We start from the raw sequence: 22,340 nt of genomic DNA on the forward strand, positions 1-22,340 counted from the left end.
ACCTGTGGCCGAAGGTACTACCACCTATCTCCGCGACACAATGGAAGTGATCAATATGGTAGATGGCTTGGATTTCGACCCTGATACCCAGATACTGGCAACCCTAGACATTAAATCGTTGTATACGAGTATACCACAAAGACATGCCATTGAGATCATCAGAGAAGCACTGGATAGAAGACCTCAACCTGTTCAGGTACCCACTGACTTCATAGTAAACTCACAGAGATCTCCATGATGCAAAATTTCTTCATCTTCCAAAACACTTACCATATTCAAACCAAGGGTGTAGCGATGGGGGCAGCCTTCACATCTGATCTAGCCATTCTGTACATGAGTAGGTTTGAGGAACAACATGTCCTGTCTGACAGGAACCCCTATAAACTCAACATCATCAAATGGCGCAGGTACATTGATGATATCCTGCTTATCTGGACAGGACATGAGGAAACGTTGAAAGACTTTTTCGAATGGTTAAACCTTTGCTCAGAAGATATCAAGTTTACGATAACTTATGACAGAAACACCATCGATTTTCTGGACATCTCCATAAAGATACATGAGGATCACCTGTATACAACACTTTATAGGAAACCTTCAGAAAGAAATTCCTTACTCAGATACACGAGCCATCACAACAGAAGCTTGAGAGACAATATGCCATTCGGGCAGTTTCTTCGCATCCGAAGGAACTGCTCAATGAAAGACGACTTCTTCAGAGAATCGGATGACTTGATCAACCGGCATCTGGAAAGAGGGTACCCCAAAAGACTTATCACTCGGGCCAGAAAAAGAGCATGGCACCAGAATCGTGAAACACTCCTTTCACCCAAGATCCGACGACAGGACAACAAGAGAATGATCTGTGTCACTAAATTCGGCACACACAGCAACATTTAAAAAAAAAATCATTAATGGCCACTGGAAGCTCATATCTGACGAATTGGGCATTCCAGAACCACCATTGCATGCTTTCAAGAAAGCGATGAATGTACGTGATCATGTGGTACGCTCTCTTCTAGATTGCCCTCCAAATCCGACTATACAATCTATGTGGAACCTTCCAGCAATAATAGGACATTTCAAGTGTTCACACTGCAAGGCATGTAAAATGACGATAGAGACTAAGAAATTCTCATACAGGAACTATGAGATTGAAATGAAAATCCACAGCAATTGCAACACAAAGAACGTCATTTATGCCATCATATGTCCATGTGATTTACTCTATGTTGGCCAGACTCAACAGATGGTTAAAATGAGAATTCTGCAGCATTGCAGTCGGATACGATGCAAAACCCCAGGAGCCCCGCTGGTGGAACATTTCGTACAACACTCTCATACCCCAGAGTCCATGAGATGGGTAGTCCTAGAGAAAGTGTCACTGGGACCTAGAGGGGGAGACATAGGCTCACTTCTTAATGTTAGGGAGTGCAAAATGATGCATGTTCTAGACACTGTGAACAATGGTTTAAATGAATTGGAAATCACGAACACGCAAATGGCTACTTTGTCCTCAGAGTGAGTCCTTTCAGGATCTGGTGCCCTGTACACATTGGGCATTGCCCCAACTGAAAAATTTCACACACAAGGCACACATGAAGATAGGACTGTCTAGCTTAACAAATATAGCGGTATCCTTTACACCAACACGTGTTATGATATGTCAATAACTATGTCGGATCTTGATTGCTATGTTAACATGTTACATACATAAATGTGAACATTCCTTATTTAATACACACATGAGGATAGAACTGTCTAGCCAGACAAATGTATGTGTACTATTGACATCGATACGCTAACAGCTATGCCCCTTTCTCGTTGTATTAACCAATTACCTCCATTTCAATGTGTTCTCGTACATGATGACAGTGGGGTCCATGAGTGTGACTGTATAACTATTACTGTTCTGTCAACTGTAATAACCAGCCTTATATTTGATTGTATGTTTATAAGCACAGTGCAGCCATGAATTGCAAACTTTAATTCTGACAATGAGTGAATTTTCGTTTCGATGATTCTAATAGATGCACCAATGTTCATTATTCCTTGTATCCCCTTCAAAGACTGATGCTGACTTTAGAAACCCCTCTTCGAGGCTGTTCTAGACTTTACCCAATACGAACGGGATTCCCTTTAGCCACCCGCTCATATTACCACTAGAAGACGCACACCGGCGTCCTCGCGGACGTCGCCCTTTCGTATAATGGAGCGCACTGCCAGGATCCGGCTTCCTCGTACGGAGAAAGCATCTCGATCTGAGGTAAGCGCCTGTGACATTGTAACACACTGTGAGATGCCTATCCCACGCGATGTCAGCACGACTTGTGCAATTGCTGTTAAAACGCCCGTAGTGTTAGATTGATTTGCCGCCTTCGACAACCCATTCACGGTCCATAGCGTTGTATGGCCCTCAATCAACCATGATATAGATTGCTAAGCTCAGGCGATGTTAGTAGGTCTTGTTCCAATGCTGTTAAATCGCCCGCAATGTTACTTTACTTTGATTTGCCGCTGTCTATATTTCATTGGCGGTTTCTAGCGCTGTCTGATCCATAACCGAGTAACAACCACCTTATGCAGGGTGGATACCAGGTTCTACTTAGGGCTAGTATTTAGTCACTCTAGGCTTATGTGGATATAGGTTGTTTTAATTTACCCACAGCTACGGGTAATTTGACTTTTCAATGGCCTCTGTTGAGTCCATGCGTTGGCTGTATAATATATAGGGCATAGTTAATCAGTCAGACAAATTTTGGCTTATCCTTTTCACCTACGGCTGTGGGTTGATTGACATGGCTAAGGCTTTTTAATATATTTTTATTTATTGTTAATTTAATCTGTTTCTGGTGATCTACTGACGCCTTCTTGTAAGTAGGCCCCCCATATAATGTCTCTACGTACAGTTCCTCTAGCTGTTACCATACCTGTATCTGCGTGCAGGTTCTCTAGCTATTAGCAGGATGTATTAATTTATTCCTTTGTAATACATTGAGCCTACCCACCTATACCTTACTTTTTCTTCTTCAAAAAGGATAATGGATTGATTCCTCCATACTGCTAGCCGATTCCGCTGCAGGACTTCTGGATATTGTTTCATTGATTGTCTCATAATTACAGATGGTTATTGGGTAACCATTCATCCTAGCAGGAAGTTGCACATTATTTGACGCTGCTTTGCTTGTGACTTTCCTAGTCGCATATCTACAAAATACCTTCCCTCTCCACAGGAGCTCTTTTGAAGCCTTACCTTCCCATTTGACTCCGGCGGATTGATCCTCCGATGACTCAACACTTAGGTATTTAAACCCCTTCCCTTGCGCCGAAGTAGCACTCACATTTTTGTAAATGTCCCCCTCACACACCGTTTCTCATTTACAGGTGCTCACACAGTCCTGAAGAAGACCCCACCTCAAGGACTAGAAACATCCTGTATCTAGGGGTCGAAACGTCGACTACACCTCCATTACAAACTCTTGGGACACAATATACAATTAATTTTTTGGTTCCATCTGAGTTATGTTTTGTTTTGGGAACAGTCCTATGATATATGGAAATGTACATAGAAATTCATATTGATGTACCTATGTCACTTTTGCCTTTCCATGTCCCCCTTTCCTGCACTTAAACACTCTATTTCCATCCCTTCCTTTTCTGATCACCACGAGCACTGTGAATATCAATACACATTGGTTTAAAGTGAATTTATATATTGTTTGGATATCAAAATACAGGTGAATACTAATCACACTTTGAACTTGTGTCATTCATTACTCTGTGTGCTACTAGAATATGTGTTTAAATTAATTGTTCTACTACCAAGACCAACTTTTTGATACTGCACAGAAAACAGACCTGCAGCTCATAAAAACTACGCCTCTGACCCTGTACATGCAGTCCATTGGCACGAGAGGCAGGGGGGAGGCAACTGATTAACAGATCCAATTGGGTACAAAATGCACTACCTTGTGTATGTCTGCCCAGCACGTTTCTTTATATACTTGAGCAAAGCGGAAACTAGCACACGCACTACCATTCTCCCATTAGTCTGTTGAGATCTTGCAGGCGGACCTTAAAACACCGTAAAATCGGGTGGCACAATTAGTAGGCATCACTGACAAACAGAAACCTAAAGACCTAAATCAGCAGGGTTAGCAATTTCGGGGCTCATATGCCATTATTAGGGCAACCCACTCCCCCATCCCAGGATGGACATCTGCAAATTCCCAGTGGTAGCAGAAGTGGAATCACACAGCATTTAATTATCCCGATTATATGACGGGTAATGCTTTGTCCGCAATAGTCTAATTTTTACTGCTAATCAGATTTGGCAACGGAGAGCTCGGTCAGCAATGCAGTGGGAGAAATACTAAAGGGCAGGGCCTGGGCATCACCTGCTACCTCCTGGCTAACCCCCACATCCACGGCTCGCCTACTTTTAAAGAAAGACCTTGTGAAAGTACTCAAGTGGTTAAATGCATGGAATGCAGGCCTGTTTTTAACCAGGTCATTTAAAGCATGGCCAGACATGGTATTTACACTGAGTCTGTGCTCTGCATAAGCTCCTACATTTTATATTATTATTTTAGTGTTTTATAGAGCGCAAACTTGACCCATTAGGGTATCAGAGCGCTTTACAGGAACAAAACAGTATACAATTGGTTTGAAGTCACAAAAGTACACAATAGTATAGGTAGAGCCGGGGTGCTGAGTACATAAGGGATAGAGGGTACGTATGTACATTTTACATTATACGTATTACTCGTGGCGATAGTCTCAAAAGTGTACAATAGGGTAGGAGGTGGCGGGGTGCTGGGTACATAAGAGATAGAGGATACGTATGTACATTTTGCATTATACATTTACTCGTAGCAATCGTCTCAGATGTCTCTGGGGGTTTGAATCCACAATTAAGCGAGGAATTTGCCCATAAGGAAGGTTTTGGCATCCTTTTTGAAGCGTGCCAGTGAGGGGATTCTTCTGATGGCGGGAGAAAGTTCCATACTCTTGGTGCGGCCCCAGAGAAGGCCCGATTGTAGGTTTTTTTCCCCGCAGGTACGCAGGTTGGAGCAAGAGGTCTATGGCGGACCTGGAGTTTCTGGTACCTCAAGATACCACGAGTTTCTGTGCAAGATATGCAGGGGAGTTTGAGTATAGTGCCTTGTGCGTAATGCATGCCAGTTTGAGTTGAATTCTGGCCTTGAGAGGAAGCCAATTTAGAGCTTTCAGATGAAGTGAAATGTGATCGAATTTCCTTGTGCCAGTAAGAAGTCTGGCGGCCGCGTTGAGGCAGGGAGATCTTGGGTAGCCCAGAGAGGGTAGAACAGCCATATTCTAGGCTAGAGAGGACTAGTGCCTGGACTGCCATTTTTAGTTCGGGAGCGTCAAGGAAGGGTTTCAGTTTCCAGAGGTAGCTCAGGTGGAATCTGGCTGCTTTAGCCATCGAGTTAATGTGGTCTCGCATGTTCAAGTTGCAGTCAAGGGTTATGCCCAAAGATTTGGCCGAGTCCACAATGGTCGTGGGCAGTTTAGGGCTGTGATAGCCTTAATCTATGTCTGAATCTCAGGGTTAGTTTTTGGTGGGAAAATTAGGAGAAATTCTGTTTTCTTTGCGTTGAGTTTGAGTTGATTGGAGGCGAGCCATTGGAGAGTCACTTTCAATCCTCATTCAGGGATAGAATCTCCTTGAGGGATAAGGTTTTTATGTAGATCTGGGTGTCGTCAGCATACATGTGGTAAGATATGTTTGCGGAGCATAGTACTTCGGCAAGCAGTTCCAGGTAAAGGTTGAAGAGGGTGGGGGACAGGGTTGAACCTTGAGGGTCTCCAACCATGACCGGGAAGGGGGCAGACAGGTTACCGGTAATCAGGAATCTTTGTGTTCGATTTTGGAGGAATGACCTAAACCAGTCTAGAACAGAACCATCCAATCCCAACCTAAATTTGAGGCGTTCGAGTAATTTTCCATGGTTGATTGTGTCAAAGGCCGAGGATAGATCCAGGAGATTAGGAGAGACATTTTGCTTGGTCGAGGGCTTGGAGGGCATCGTCTACGATGTGGAGCATGGTGGTTTCAGTACTGTGTCCGGGTCTGAATCCTGATTGGAATTCTTCAAGTAGATGAAAGTTGTTGATGCGATGGCTTAGCTTCTCCAACACTTTGGCTAAGAGAGGGATATTGGAGATAGGTCTGAAGTTGTCTGGGGAAGCTGGATCCTGAGACACCTTTTTCAAGATGGGGGGAACTTGGACGGCTTTCAGAGAGTCGGGTATCGATCCCAGCCTGAGAGAGGCGTTGATTATTGTAGTCCAGCTAGGAATTAAGGATTGGGCGGCGGCAGCTAGGCAGTTGGAGGGGAGCGAGTCATAAAAGTGGTTGTTCGGGTTTAAGGTAGATAAGATTTTTGAGACAGAGTCTTCATCATAGAGCTTGAAGTTAGACCAGCGTGATTGGTTTTTGGGTGAAGCCAGTGGGGGCGGAGAGAGGGGGCAGATCCGGAAAGGGTTGAGAGTTTGTGGCGGAGCTGGGCTCGTTTCCTAAGGCTGTGATTTTGTTGCAGAAAAAGGAGGAGAAATCCTCAGATGATGTTAGCGACTTGGGGGTTTCTTTCGTTCCTACATGCCTACCCTCATTCCAGGGACCAGCCGTGGAGCACAGCAGCATGTAGTGTCCAAGTCCTGGCGTTCAGCACCTCACATCTACAGGGCTCAGTTCTTGGGTGAATGATAGGCCACTGAGCCTTCCACACAGTGGGGTTTGTCTTCACAATATTGTGAGATGAAAACTCATGGAGCCCAGCCAAAGACACTGCTACTCTAAAACAAAGCAGAATCCTAGGCAGGTGGGGTGTGAGAGGGGGCACAATTAAGTTGTATGTTTGCTGCAAATGAAAGACAAATTACTAAACTATGCAAGTGTGGTATCACCCTTCAACTGAAATACTTGGCTCTAGACTACGGAGTTCTAGTTTTGGGTAATAATCTTTCACCCTCTGCACCACTGTGGATAAATGCCTCCTGCTTTGGTGGCCCTCCGTGGGTTTGTTTTCTGCCCAAATTTTTAGGAGATGAAGGGAGAATGCAGGGCTTATATTTAGGGCCATCAGTCCTCTGTACTGGTTATCCGAATACCAGCCTCACTTGCTTCACCCTCCATTCCGGTCCTGAATGACCCCTTTAAGAATATTTCACTGGCATTGACAACTCCAACGTCGTGTTTCACACTGCAATCAACTGCAGAATCCTAGACCAAGTTTTTCATATTTTCACTTTTATTTTTTTCTGCAGGTGTTTTGTGAGCTCTGCGAAACCTATGCTGCAGCGTAAAGACACTCAAAAGGCGCTGCATCTCTTAAAATGTCCATGCGATTTCTACCCCAGAACCAGGCCCCAGTCCACTCTTGATAGCCAGCACCCTTCATGACTAAGTGTTGTGTAGAAATCAAAGACAAAAGGAAATCACGTTCATGCCGCGAGGAACCCACGCCAGCTGGTCCAGAGAATTGTTTTTGCTGCTGCGAACATTGAAGGTATTAAATATTTTGTGACCTGTTTTTGGGCCAACAACCGTTTAAACATACTACTTCACTATTAAAAGCCGTTCGCTAGCTGCTAAGAACCAAAATTCTATTTAGGGTACCCAGAGCATTGGTCATTTTTTTCACCCATACCCCATTTTCTAAGGAAACAATTTAATCTTTAACTTGGAGGGAGCTCAAGCATACCCAAGCAACCAGCTGCATGTATCAATGCTATGAGCCTTCTTTCAAATACATGTAGAGACCAGTTCATCTTGCGTGCCCTTCCCCCCTGCATTTTTCTGCCCCATTTACTGGTGCTCCCCAGCATGGGGCCTACACTCCTTTGGTAAATAATGCCACTGTGCTAGCTTGAATCCAGTGTGAGAGTGAGCAAGGGACCCACGTCTGGGCATACCCATCCCACTTAGGGTGAAAGGTGGGTCCCTTGCTTACTTTGCCACTGGATTCAAGCTAGCCTGGCGGATGAAGGGTGTTACCCAGAAACCGGTCCCAGGATGCTTGTTTCCAGTTCAGGGTAGTCCTGGCTTGGCAGTTCGGCTGGACTGTTCCCATGAGGCACAGGGTCAAGACTGATTTGCATATAGCTGAATCTGAACTGAGGTGGCGAACTGAGCTAAATAATGATGATGGATTCAACCCAGATCTGTGACTGGGGGTGAGTGTCTGAAAAGCTTCAGTGCTCAGTCCATCATCTCCTTGTGTTTTCTTTGTGCGCCCTAAGTTGGCAGGGTATGACCAGACGTGGGTCACTTGCTCACTTTGCCACTGGATTCAAGCTAGCCTGGCTGATAAAGGGTGTTACCCAGAAACAGGTACCAGGATGCTTGTTTCAGGTTCAGGGAAGACCAGGCTTGGCAGTTCTGGCTGGACTGTTCCCATGAGGCATAGGGTCAAGACTGATTTCCATATAGCTGGGTCTAAACTGGGGTGGCATGGTGAGCAAAAGAACGATGCATTTAAACCAGATCTCTTGACTGGGGGTGAATGTATGATTTATTCAGCATTCCGCTTTGAAAAAAGGGGACCCCTATATACTAAAAGTAATATACCTGCTATACATAGGGAAACTAATCTGTTTGAGAAAGGTCTATAGCCAAGTAAAGGTACAAGAACCATAAAACACAATATGGGACAGTCACCATAAATTGTTGTAGTAATAGCATCCAGTGGTAAGTAAAATCACTACCCAAAAGAACAATAGAATTAAATTATGTCCTTTATTTATTCTAAATTAATACAAATATTTTATCTTTTTGTAACACTTTTGTTATATATATATATATCTTTTTTTCCATTTTATCATTCATTTATGATATGACTGATTTATATTTCATAAACATGAGACTTTAAAAACATTTACAAAACAGACATTAGGTGTAAGGCAAAAACACATGGTGTAGGCAATACGGCAAGGTAGTTCACTATTCAGCATTCCGTCCATCATTTGTTTGTGTAGCTCTAACCTAATTCAGGCGGTCAAGTTAGATTTTAAGGAGCCTAGGCACGCTGCTAATTCTAAATGCTCATTTCCCCCCTTGCTTATCTTATACTTACCTAATAAAAGACCAATGTATTAAGACCGAACTATTTTGTCTGATGCCCAATGGAGCTACCTGGTTTAGCTATAGAGGAGATGGGCCGTGGATTCCCTCCTTGGTCGTCACTTACCCAGTCGGTCCTTAGACAGACTTCCTCTCGTCTCTAAGGTTGTCTCTTCCCTTATCCTCACTTTCCCTCCTCCTCTACCCCCCACTACTTTCTGTCTCCTTTTTCTCCTCCCCTAATTGTATTGCTGATTGTTTGATATAATGTTTACTTGTTGATCTTTTCTGGTTTATTGTTGAACCACATAGTTACACTTCCTTTCGTCTCTCCTGTCGTCTCCTACCGCATCCTCCCTCTACTTATGTCTCTCCTTCCCTCCTCTCTCAATGTATTGTGACTGTCTGACGCCCGATGTAGCTACTTGGTTTAGCTATAGGGGAGATGGGCCGTGGATTCCCTCCTTGGTCGTCACCTACCCAGTCGGTCTTTAGGCAGACTTCTTTTCGTCTCTCCTTATTGTCTCTTCCCTAGCTCCTATCCTCTCTCCCCTGAATCTCTCCCCTTCTCTCCCCTTGTCTGCCCTGGGATCACTCCTTACTGGACTTTGGACGTTGCCTTGACTCGTCTACCGGTTTGTGTCCCCATCACCCTTCCTCTCCTCTTCCCATGCTGTGTCTCTCACCCACCCCTCCCCTTTTCCGCCCACATTATCTGTCTACTTCCCGTGCTCCAACCCCCCTCCCCAGAATCTCCCACCTTGCCTGCTTTTCCCCTTACGTATTTGTGCTTATTGTTTATCTCTACCTTACATGTAACTATGTTGCCATTCTCTAAGAACTGTGTAACCTTTGTAATGATGTAACCTGTAACTATGATCTGATGCTCATGTAAAGCGCTCTGATACCTCCGGGTCTAGCCAGCGCTATATAAAACTTTTTAAATAAATTAAAAAAAGAAAGAGAAGATTGTAGGCATCAAATACTGGTTGGAGACTTGAACGCCAACGTTTCTACCCACAGTATTAGGTTATTCGCTAATGCCTCAAAAGACGAAGCTCTAACCCCCCCCCCCTGCTTAGTTTCTGAATAATAGTCAGGTAGGTAAAAGAGGTGTGATTCTACTCAAAGTATCGAGAAATTTAGACTTATTAATTGCCAACGGGAGGTTAGGAAATTATATCCCAGCAAAAATCACATATAAATTGTCTTCTGGTGGGACTATTATCAATTACTTAATCGTTTCAGTGGATACTTTCAGTAAGCTCTCTTTTATGGAAGTTCTGAAAAAATTCCTATAGTGACCATATGGTGATCTGTAAATTTGAGATGACCCTAGCTCAAAAGTCTTCAATCTGTGTGGCGCGACCCCCAGGGGGGCTGTGGAATCCTGGGAAGGGGGTCATGGATTCCTCAGCTTGACTTATGGCTGCAATCCAAAACGTTTGCTTTCGTTTTTTAAAAAGACAGCCATCCAGGGACAGATAATTTAGATCATTATCAGCTGAAGTTTCATCAATTGAGTGTCTTGTGGTGTGAGAAGCTTTTGTGCCAGAGTGCCTGCTTGCTGGAATTAAATGTAAATGTGCCTATCAGTTAATGCAAGTGTAAAGTGTGCTTGGGAGCAGGTACTGGATTTAATTGTTCAAATCACTCCATGCTTTGTGATGACAAAGATTTGCGTTTTGGAGTGATGGTGCAAAGAGTTAACAACTGGGCTGTGAATTGCTTGCTTTTAATTGTAACTGCATTTACTCAGCCCTTATTACCCCCAAAGAGGTGTTGAAGGGACAGTTATGTAAAAAGAAATTGCATTGCATATGCTCTGGGTTTTTTGGAAGCACTATTTTATTGTAAAATTATTTGCATGTTTTGCAGCACTCTATCTTACACTGTGTGTAACGAAAGTATAAAATAATGACTTACATATTCACAGTGCTTTCTGTCATAGGCTGTGACCTCGTAGCACTAACAAAACATGTGATCGTTCTCCACTGCACCAATTAGGATTTAATTTGTGGATCTCTGGTTACACATAGACTTCTGTAACGCATTAACTATTAGAGGTTTCGTAATGTACTACAGTGCATTTCCGACTGAGTAACAACTTTTTAATTGTATTTTTCATTACACTGCCCATTATTGATGGTGAAAGACCTAAAAAACGTACAGAATATTTTGAAGCTTATTTATGAGAGGCTTGCATCGCCATAGCATCACTTTTTTGACACTCGGGCGGCGCTAGCATCTCAACCATACCTATGGAGGCATCGCAAAGTGACCCTGCATGGCTTTTCATGGCCTCATAGGTATGGAGTAAGACATAGCAGCGCAAGTCACTGCGCTGCCTAACTCTGAGTTAAGGAGGTGTTCCACGGGCTTTGCGTGGGGTTCCCACTCAACATCCATGGATTTTGATGCTGCCGCATATTTACAAAATCAAGTAAACCTGGGGAAGCTCCAAAAACAGACGCCTCCGCAGCAGAGGCGTAACGAGGAGAGATGTTTTCATTTCTCCTAGTTCTTTCCTCTTTCTGTGTGTGCTGCATTCTGCAGCTCACATAGAAAGAGGAAAATGCCTCTCAGCATTGTTTATGTGAAGGAAGCTGCCCCTTCCTGAACAAAACCAATCCTGCCCACGTAGGTGCTATGCAGCAATTTGAGAGCCAACCCAAAGGAAAAGGACGGGATAGCACCGTATTTCATTAAATACGGTTCATTCCAGACCTTTCACATTGGCATAGGGCTATGCTCATGGTGGCCCTGTGCAGGGAGCGTAGGTGAAGGCCCCGGAAGAGGGGGTCCGGCCGGGGCGGAGCTCAGGAAGGTGTTTTAATAATACGTCCAGAAAAGTCATTAGATGACCAGTACCTGAGGCTGCTCCTACCCTTCCGAATTCGTCTCAGAACGATACAATTTAGGAGGAGGAGGGCATTGTGACACATGACGTCGTGACGGACTGGGCGCACAGACAGCTGCAGTGCCAGGGCCATGACAGGGGCACCGGGCCCCCACAACCCCCCACAGAGAAATAATCAGTGGCTCTTCCTCATCGCCCCCTCCAACAGTCCACAAAATTATAATAACAATAGGTCTAGCCTCGAGTACGTACTGGGGAACCCCTTGCCTCCCGACGCCCGACACCTGTTTTCTTTTACCTTGATCTTGCTAGCGCCTATATGCTTCCCCCCCTCAGTTCCGTCCCCCCCGTTACTTGGTAACACCGCTATGCAAACTGTACAGACCCCGATCCTTCGCCCTCGAGGCGGGAATTCACATGCCCTATGTTATTCTCCGTCCCCCTTACGGAGCACACTCATTGTATCCCAGCCTGATGACCTATTTGATTGATCTGTACTGTTTAATGGAGGAAGTACCTACTTACACCAGTTTATATACAGAAATGTTGCGCGCATGGCTGACCGTGAATGAATGTTGACGCCACACCAGCAGTTGATCCACTCTGTACCCATGATCTATGATGCAACAATAAAAACAAATACATTTTTTAAAAAAAAAACAATAGATCTAGCCTTATCCCATGGCATGCATGCATGAACATGAGAATGAAAGCCAGCACCCTAAGTCACGTGAAACAACTGGTTTGAACATAAAGTGAAGCCTCAAATATTTATTGTAAATTAGAACACCAGCTACGTGATAGCACAGATTTTAAATGCTCACACAATTTCCTTACTAGTTGTTGAAAATATTTAAAAAACACATAGATACAAAATGGATTCCAATGTTATAGAAAAAATATAGGCATCTTAAGTACTGAAACTTCACAAATGTACGAATACCCCACCAGCCCTATGCACAGTGGCACGGCACAGCATGCGTCGCGCTGAGTGGAAGGCAATTAGGCATCCTTTCACCTGAGTATGACTAGGGAGCCCAGGTGATATCTTTCCAACACAGCCACAAGCTCCCAGAGGATGAAGCGAATCTGGTGGCAGTGCCATGCGGTCTGCTGCAGACGTGTGGCAAGATCAACTCCCTGGACCCTTAATTACCTCTCTAATTTTAGATAATGTTATCATGAGGTTGTACCGCCGCCGCTGTCGTGATGCCTTAAGCGTATGTATCTCCTCCTTTTTGCGCCGCCGCCGGAATAAGGACAGTACTACTACTCCCACCCAGGGTCACTCAGTGATACAGAATACAACCCCCTGCTACAATACATACAGCGCTTAGAACAGGCGGAAATGTAAACCTTGGAGGGGGGAGGGGGCAAGAGCGGGAGGGCATCAGAAGGGGCTCAAAATGTGCTTTTGTCAGGACCCCTATCTGAGCAAAAACCCGCCGTGGCTGCAGTTAGAATAATTTAAACAAGCATTTGCAATGCAATATTCTCGCCTTTGGGACCTTATATGTGATTTACCTATGTAGAACTGGGTGCTGAAATATCTACTGCTCTTTAACATGGAGGGAAAGTAAGCACCAAACTACGTGAAAAACGCCTGGTATGGGATTACATGGAGAAAAATATTGCCTTTCAGTTGGAAATGGTATAGTCCCAATCTCTGTTTTTAATATAAAATCCGGGTCTTTGATGGTCATATCACTGTACAAGATTTGAAAAAAATATTATTGTATATGGGTGCTCGTGGAATACAATTTCTATGGCCTGGAATCTAGAGAATGCTAAAGTGCACAGAACACTGCAGGGAAAAGGGCAGGCCTCAGAGGTGAGAGGAAATCTAATTATGCTTAAGGCTTTCTACAAGGCGGACAGAACCCCTACAAAATAACAGAGAGAGACGCCTCACCCAACTCTCAAAAAGTCAGAAAAAAATGGATTTTTACATTGGTTTTTTTCCTTTATTTTGGATGTGTTCATATTTTCAATCTTACTTAGTTTTAACATAAAATTTTATCACGGTCATCAGGGTAGCCCGGCTCCGCGGTAGCTACGCATGGTGGAGTCCTGTGTGTTAATAGTGTCGGGCCCGGGGCAGCAGAAATAACCCCTGGCTGGACGGGTGAATGTGAACAGAGATTCTGAACCTGAAGGGTCTCTTGCAGCCCCCTATACTACCCTGCGTTACTGCACAAAAGGACAATAAAGGCAAGGCATTAACCTGCTTCAACAAACGCCATTAAGGCTGCGTAGCCTGGATATCTGTGACCGGGTCTGGGTGCGAATTCCCTCTAGGGGTCATTCCGGAGTGAAGGCGCTTAGTTTGTTTCTGCACTCAGCGTCCGACCTCGCGCTGCGGGCCTCAGCTCGGCCGCTGCTGACAAAGCCAAGAAGATGTGAAACCCACCCACGCCTTCCAGGTCAGGGTAGCCCGGCTCCGCGGTAGCTACGCATGGTGGAGTCCTGTGTGGTAATAGTGTGGGGCAGCAGAAATAACCCCTGGACGGGTGATTGTGAACAGATATTCTGAAGGGTCTCTTGCAGCCCCCTAATTATACTACCCTGCGTTACTGCACAAGTTATGAAAGGACAATAGAGGCATCCGACCTCGCGCTGCGGGCCTCAGCTTGGCCGCTGCTGACAAAGCGAAGATGTGAAACCCACCCACACCTTCATTCACGGCGTTGACGCAGCAGTCAGTCAGAGTCAGTGACACTGCTGCAGAATCAGAATCGACTACATTCAGATCTGCCCCCCACGCGCCAGGTGCGTTATACTATTACTTCACTTAGTTTACCTTATTCTGAGCTCAGCTTTAGGACAACCACCAGTGGCACCATCACCCCACAGAAATGGCTGCACTGCAGAGACTAGAGAGAGAGAGACTCACATACGCCAAGGCACCACAACGCACGGGAAGCACTAGAGGTTAGGTTGAGTCTGTGCACTCTGCGTGCGCGCTGCCGCGCAGATCACTATCCTTGGCTTCCGGCGAGTCTGTGCATGATTGAAACACCCCGGCGCCCCTGCTGCCGCCAATCAGGAACGGGGAACAGAGGTCGGTGCGGGGCCACTGCCAGAGGCCAGCAGGGAAGTGAAAGGGTGGAGGAGGGGAGGAGGGAAGGAGGGGAGGAGGGGAGGGGGGAGGGTGACTCAGGCTTTGGTTGGAAGTTACTGGAATGGAAGTTAGTAAAAAGCCGGGGTCGGAGGCCGCCAAATCCTGCCAGGGGCCGCCAGTGCCACGAATATTGTATGATTGGTATCCAATGGATCCGATTTTCGTCATCGTGGCGGCCCCTGGGGTTTGGCGGCCCTGTGCAGGTGCACACTTTGCACATGCCTAAAGCCGGCCCTGAGTGCAGCAAGAAGACTTGCAGCGCTGCCCTATGCCAATTCCTCATAAATTAGGCCATTTGTTTTTAGCTACACCGTTGACTACACCCCCATGCTCATTGCCCTTTGTTTCGCTAAACACAGTTTAATATTTCCTCACCGTAAAAAATGTTTGCCTTGGGAATTTGGGGCGTTTATGGTTGTCGATAATGAGGAGTACCAGGTTCTAAAAATTGTCAGAAGGGGGTCCTTATGTCTAAAAAAGTTTGACAAGGGGGTCTCGGCATCAAAAAGTTTGAAGACCTCTGCCCTAGCTGGAGTAGGCTCATGGTATTTTAAGGGAAAATCTGTAGATTTTAAAAAACAAACGGCAGAATTTATTAGAATTCAAAAGCTGCTTCAAAACTAAAAGAGACACTAACAATTCGAATAGGAGATTAGCAGCACACAGTATTAGGATATCAACAATCTTCTCAGCCAGATCCACTGGTGACTTATGGTTGCAGTATAAGCTCCCTTGTAACTACATGTAAAACAAATCCTTTACCATTTATGCAAAGACCGCCTTCTAATCGGCTATTACAAATAAAAAGGGAAATACATTAGTGAGGGTCTAATTCCAGAACTTTTCCCTCGATCAAAGTAAATTAATTAACTTACTAAAGAGGAAAAGACTCTGGAAAAAAACGTTCCCTAAGACAAGAAAAGGAAGACTAATAATGGGTTCAGTTAAAAGAAGGGGCTTAAAAAAACAAAGCCAAAAGGTATTGGGAAATAATCTCAGATTGCTGCGGCACATGGGTAAAATCCCTCCCAATGCCCATACAAGAAGACGGGAAGCTCTATCTCACAGATCTCTAGTCAGCTAATTCCAATTCGTCCTGGTCTTCCACGATTTTAACAAATTCTCCTAATATTCTTGAATCCAGCTATGCCCCTTCATGGAGCGAAATTGTAGGACTCATTAAAGGAATGAGAGCTTCAGGAGCAAGGAGTCATGACGAAATTCCTATGACAATAATAAAACAAGCATTGCAATGGCAATAGGTCTCGTTTTGAGAGAATGTTGTATGGCAATGTGAAGCATTACAAGTAAACAGCATGAGCATTAATATGCATTTGTGGAGAATAGCAAAATAATATTGGTGTAGGTTAAAATGTCAGGTGAAAGTTGCATTGTCAAGCCAGTCCTAAAATTCCATGTAGGGTAATGACTGCCCTCCTCCCAGCTGTGCAGATGCCAGAGAAAGACCTAAATTATCTAGTTATCCAAGACACTTTAATAGCACTACAATGTCAAGTGTTATTCCCCTGAAAGTCCAACTGAGGCAGCTGGATAAATAAACAAGATAATCATAGTTGTGTGGAGGGCAATCACTTTGTGGAAGCACACCACTTCCGCCCAACCAAAATATCTATTCCCCGATCCCAAAATGTGGGTTGAGCCAAAGCTCCTCTGTAGTAAAGCTCACATAATAGTCTGACTGCTGCACTGTCGAGCCAAAACATAAAAGGGGAATCATACATTCACCCATGGCTGAGATCATACTTCATCTGTGACCTTGTTCTTCATCTGTGACCTTGTTCTGCCTACAGGACCATGGCTAGAATATTATCCTTTTCTCTTGGGTCACTGGTTTACTTCACCCTACTTCTTTGGGGCCTTCTAGCAGACTATTGCCATGCCTGCCAAAGAATATTACGGTGCGATTCAACTCTAGTGTGCACCAATTCAACTGAGCCATGTCCATAGGAAAACCAGCAGAGCAGTCCTGTACCCCAATAATTTGAAGGCAGAAGCTAGACCTACTGTAGTTGGATCACTTTCCCACAAAAGTTAATAATGGGCACATTCATGAAGTACTTTGAAGAGCTACACAAAATCCCTCTACTTCCAGATGACAACAATCTCGGAATAAGCTCTGTAACAAAAGGCAGTCTGGTTTCTAACTGCCTGTTGATGAGCTGAGTGAAAGGAGAAAAGCAACCTCACCACGCGGACAGTGATGGACAAAAGACAGTGGTAAGAGCAGCTGCATAGACCACAGCCATAATGATATGGAGGAGCAGCTTTTGTTTAGTGACCTTGCTAGATGGACTTGCTCCCCTAACCAATTACAAGCACCTTGCCTAATCACGCTACTCCTCCAGGGAGCCCCAAAGTATATACCAGAGACCCGCTACCTGCAGCCATATTGCTTGATGTTGGACTCCGAACCAAGATCTCCCAAGGGCTCTAAGCTTCTCAATAACCTCACATTGAGAAGCTTAGGGCCCCTGATATTCATAAAAGGTTCAATGTTGGTGGTCTCAGACGATGCGCTAGAGTCACTCCTTTTGCCTAAGAAAGCTAAAAGGTCCCCAGTGTCCACCAATTGCTAAAAGTGATTTAGGCTCAAATGGAGCCACCTTTGAAAGGTTTGGTTGACCACAACTGGTGTCTCAGTGTATCTGTCCTCAATGTTTGCCTGTAGTTCTAACTGCCTGCAACCAGCTCGTTCAAGGCAAGAGTAAGTGAAGATATTGGTACACAAAGGGCAACCACAACCTGAGTTTGGGGTAATAACCTCTGGAGTTTATTCACTGCCCCACACCATGAACTGTGAGCCAAATGGTGCTCTATAGCATCAGTAGATCTTTCAGCAAACATTGGCAATGCCAATAGGTAATGCTTTAAAGGAATACTGTATGGTAGTATGAAGACTTACAAGAAAATAGCATCAGAATAGATCTGTGTGGGTGGAAGCAAAGAACTGTGGAATAATACCGATGTAGGTTGAAAGGTTAGGTGACGACAGTTGCACGGTCAAAGCAGACCTACACATCCATGTAGTTAATGACTGCCCTCCTCCAATCTATGCTGCTGCCAGAGAAAAACACACATTATCTAGTTATCTAAGACACTTTAATAGCATTCCAATCTCGTGTGTGACCTGAAACTCCAAGCTTAGGCAGCTTGATAAACAAAATGGCCACAGTTGATTGGAGGGCAAGCACTTTTTTTGTGGTAGACAGACTCGTTCTGCCCAATCAAAACATGTACTCCTGGCACCCAACATGTGAGTGGAGCCAAAGCCCCTTTCTACTGATGCTCACATAATTATCTAGCTGTACTGTCAAGCCATACCACAAAAATAGATTACAGCAATAGCCAAACGCCTTTTATCAACCACAAAATTGGTCTTTTGCACTTTGCTATAACTGAACTTCAGTCTGACACAAACAGATTTAAGCAAATTAATTTTGGCGCCACAAATTTAGACTTGTTGATGGCAATTATTCAAGAACTGTTTAGCAGATAGTTTTCACCATATCCCTAAGTGAACATAGAGATGTACTGAGTGAGATAACTTTTGCGCTGTATTAGCTTAAGCTCAAAGACATACCAGGAACAAGCATTTGCAATGCAATAGGTCTCGCATTAGGAAAGTTTGAGCTATTGGTATTGTAAATGACAAATTTTGTATTTATGTGTCGGTTTTGAAAATAGCGAAATTAATAGCTTTGTCATTTACAATGCCAATAGTTTTAACTTTTGCAAATATGACACCTATAGCATTTGTAATGCAATATGTGTTGTATTTATGTGACTTAGATGTATTGTTATTACAAATAAAAATTGCTTATTTTTTTAATAATTCATACTTAAATAAAAGTTACTGTAATTTATAATGGCAATAGCTTTTGTAAATAACTTTTGTGAAGATTATGTTCATTGTATTTTATTGTGACGAAAAACTAAGAACAGAAGTGAAATATTTACATCTTTTTGTGACATTTGTAATAAAGCTTGAAACATTGAGAGAACATAATTGAACCAGTTGTTGTTGAATGGTTGCACAGATTGATGATGTGGTAGCGCTGAGTGATGTTGTGGTGGCGACGAGTGATGCTGTGGCATACAGTGATGCTGTGGTAGTGCATAGTGATGTTGTGGTGCCCTTGAGTGATGCTGTGGTGGTGCTGAGTGATGCTATGGTGGTGCGATAGAGTGAGTGCGATAGATAGATAGATAGAGGGCGGGCGATAGATAGATAGATAGAGTGATCGATAGATAGATAGATAGAGTGAGGGCGATCGATAGATAGATAGAGTGATGGCGATAGATAGAGTGAGTGCGATAGATAGACAGATAGAGTGAGGGCCATAGATAGATAGACAGATAGATAAAGTGTATCTATGTTGCATTGAATAGAGTGTAAGTATGAGGTGTGTAATTATATGGCACTGAGTGGTAATATGGGGAGTGTATGTTGTATTCAGTACAGTGTAATTTTGTGGCATGTAATTATGTGGTACTGAGTGGTATTTGGAGTGTATGCTGCATTGAGTGCAGTGTAATTATGTAGCATATAATTATGTGGCACTGAGTGTATGTTGCATTGAGTGCTGTGTAATTATGTGGCGTGTAATTATGTGACACTGAGTGGGATTTGGAGTGTATGTTGCATTGAGTGCAGTATAATTATGCGGCGTGTAATTATGTGGCACTGAGTGGTACTTGGAGTGTATGTTGCATTGAGTGCAGTGTAATTATGTGGCGTGTAATTATGTGGCACTGAGTGGTATTTGGAGTGCATGTTGCATTGAGTGCAGTCTAATTATGTGGCGTGAAATTATGTGGCACTGAGTGGTATTTGGAGTGTATGTGGCATTGAGTGCAGTGTAATTATGTGGCGTGTAATTATGTGGCACTGAGTGGTATTTGGAGTGTATGTTGCATTGAGTGCTGTGTAATTATGTGGCGTGTAATTATGTGGCACTGAGTGGTATTTGGAGTGTATGTTGCATGAGTGCAGTGTAATTATGTGGAGTGTAATTATGTGGCACTGAGTGGTATTTGGAGTGTATGTTGCATTGATTGCAGTGTAATTATGTGGAGTGCAATTATGTGGCACTGAGTGGTATTTGGAGTGTATGTTGCATTGAGTGCAGTGTAAATATGTGGCACTGAGTGGTATTTGGAATGTATGTTCCAGTGCAGAGTGTGAGGGTTCAGAGTGTGAGGGTGCAGAGTGTGAGGGTACAGAGTGTGAGGGTGCAGAGTGTGAGGGTGCAGAGTGTGAGGGTGCACAGAGTGTGAGGGTGCGCAGAGTGTGAGGGTGCGCAGAGTGTGAGGGTGCAGTGTGTGTGAGGGTGCAGTGTGTGTGAGGGTGCAGTGTGTGCAGTGTGTGTGAGGGTGCAGTGTGTGTGAGGGTGCAGTGTGTGCAGTGTGTGTGAGGGTGCAGGGTGTGTGAGGGTGCGGTGTGTGCAGTGTGTGTAAGGGTGCAGTGTGTGTGAGGGTGCAGTGTGTGTGAGGGTGCAGTGTGTGTGAGGGTGCAGTGTGTGAGAGTGTGCAGTGTGTGCAGTGTGTGAGGGTGCAGTGTGCAGTGTGTGCGAGGGTGCAGTGTGTGTAGTGTGTGTGAGGGTGCAGTGTGGGCAGTGTGGGAGGGTGCAGTGTGTGTGAGGGTGCAGTGTGTGTGGGTGCAGTGTGTGCAGTGTGTGTGAGGGTGCAGTGTGTGCAGAGTGTGTGAGGGTGCAGTGTGTGCAGTGTGTGTGAGGGTGCAGTGTGTGCAGTGTGTGTGAGGGTGCAGTGCGTGCAGTGTGTGTGAGGGTGCAGTGTGTACAGTGTGTGTGAGGGTGCAGTGTGTGTGTGTGAAGTGCCCACTATGAACTGAATGTATGCAAGCACAGGTGTACAGGATCTGGTAGTCCACAAGGCATGGCTCTTTGTCACAGAAAGGTCACTAGCCTAGGTAGGGGTCAGGCCAGTTTGCCAACAATTAATCATGCTTGGGCCCTAGGGAGCACACACGCCTGAACTGGAGAGTCGCGATTCAGCACATGAAGGATGATTTTCAAGGGGGATGACTGTTCTTGTGTGGGCTAGACCTCCTGAAGTGCAAAGTGCTTTAGAAACTCAGAAGCCTCCTACCCTCTGAACACCTGCGAGTTCTAGGAAACATGTGTATTTTTCAGTGCAGAGTGTGAGGGTGCAGAGTGTGAGGGTGTGCAGTGTGTGAGGGTGTGCTGAGTGTGAGGGTGTGCAGAGTGTGAGGGTGTGCAGAGTGTGAGGATGTGCAGAGTGTGAGGGTGTGCAGAGTGTGAGGGTGTGCAGAGTGTGAGGGTGCGCAGTGTGTGAGGGTGCGCAGAGTGTGAGGGTGCGCAGAGTGTGGGAGTGTGAGGGTGTGCAGAGTGTGAGGGTGTGCAGAGTGTGAGGGTGTGCAGAGTGTGAGGGTGTGCAGAGTGAGGGTGTGCAGAGTGTGAGGATGTGCAGAGTGTGAGGGTGGTCAGAGTGTGAGGGTGTGCAGAGTGTGAGGGTGTGCAGAGTGTGAAGGTGTGCTGAGTGTGAGGGTGTGCAGTGTGTGAGGGTGTGCAGTGTGTGAGGGTGTGCAGAGTGTGAGGGTGTGCAGTGTGTGAGGGTGCAGTGTGGGTGAGGGTGCAGTGTGTGCAGTGTGTGTGAGGGTGCAGTGTGTGGGTTACAATACCATATTTGTTTACAGGCACATAACCGAGCACCTAAACAAGTACAGGTCTGGATCTGAAGTGCTAAGAACCATGCTTTGTGCCATTGCCCAGAATCCTCTAAAGTCTTGAAACAAGCTATTCACATACCTGGATTTACCTCTAACCACAAACAGAAACAACCCCGTTAGAAGTTGTTAGAACCGGGAGTCTCTGGTTGTCAAAGGTAAGTACCTTGGCCCAAGTAGGGACCCCTAGCTCCGGTCAGGGCGACGGAATAACCCTCTGAGATAACCCCTGCTCACCCTCTAGGTAGCATGGCGCGAGCAGTCTAGGCTAAACTCGGAGACAATGTGGATAACATTTGCACTTAACACAACAGTAATTCCCAATCCACCACAAACTGAGACCACAGAGGTAAGTATATATAAAATATAACTTTATCTAGTTTCAGCATGTAAATGAAGCAGTTGCATGATAATCACTTCTTTAAAACACATCGCATTTCTAGCTTAAAGGTTGCACGTTAAACACTTCATTTAGAACAAGGTTGCACTTAATTCTTAGTAGGTCTTGTAAATAGGCCGTTCTCAGCATAGAAATAAAAATAGTCTC

General features: G+C 44.8%; 1 protein-coding gene across 1 annotated transcript in view; it reads right to left on the reverse strand.

Annotated features, from left to right (window-relative positions):
* Positions 1-4,320: 4,320 nt before the first annotated feature.
* The window catches only part of LOC144752824 (uncharacterized), a 142,414-nt gene continuing 124,394 nt past the window's right edge, over positions 4,321-22,340 (reverse strand). The window contains exon 4 of the mRNA XM_078640672.1: positions 4,321-4,435. Within this exon, the coding sequence (XP_078496798.1) occupies positions 4,321-4,435 (115 nt within the window). The remainder of the gene's footprint in view (positions 4,436-22,340) is intronic.

This window comes from Lissotriton helveticus, chromosome 5_1, assembly GCF_964261635.1.
Source record: "Lissotriton helveticus chromosome 5_1, aLisHel1.1, whole genome shotgun sequence".
NCBI lineage: Eukaryota > Metazoa > Chordata > Amphibia > Caudata > Salamandridae > Lissotriton > Lissotriton helveticus.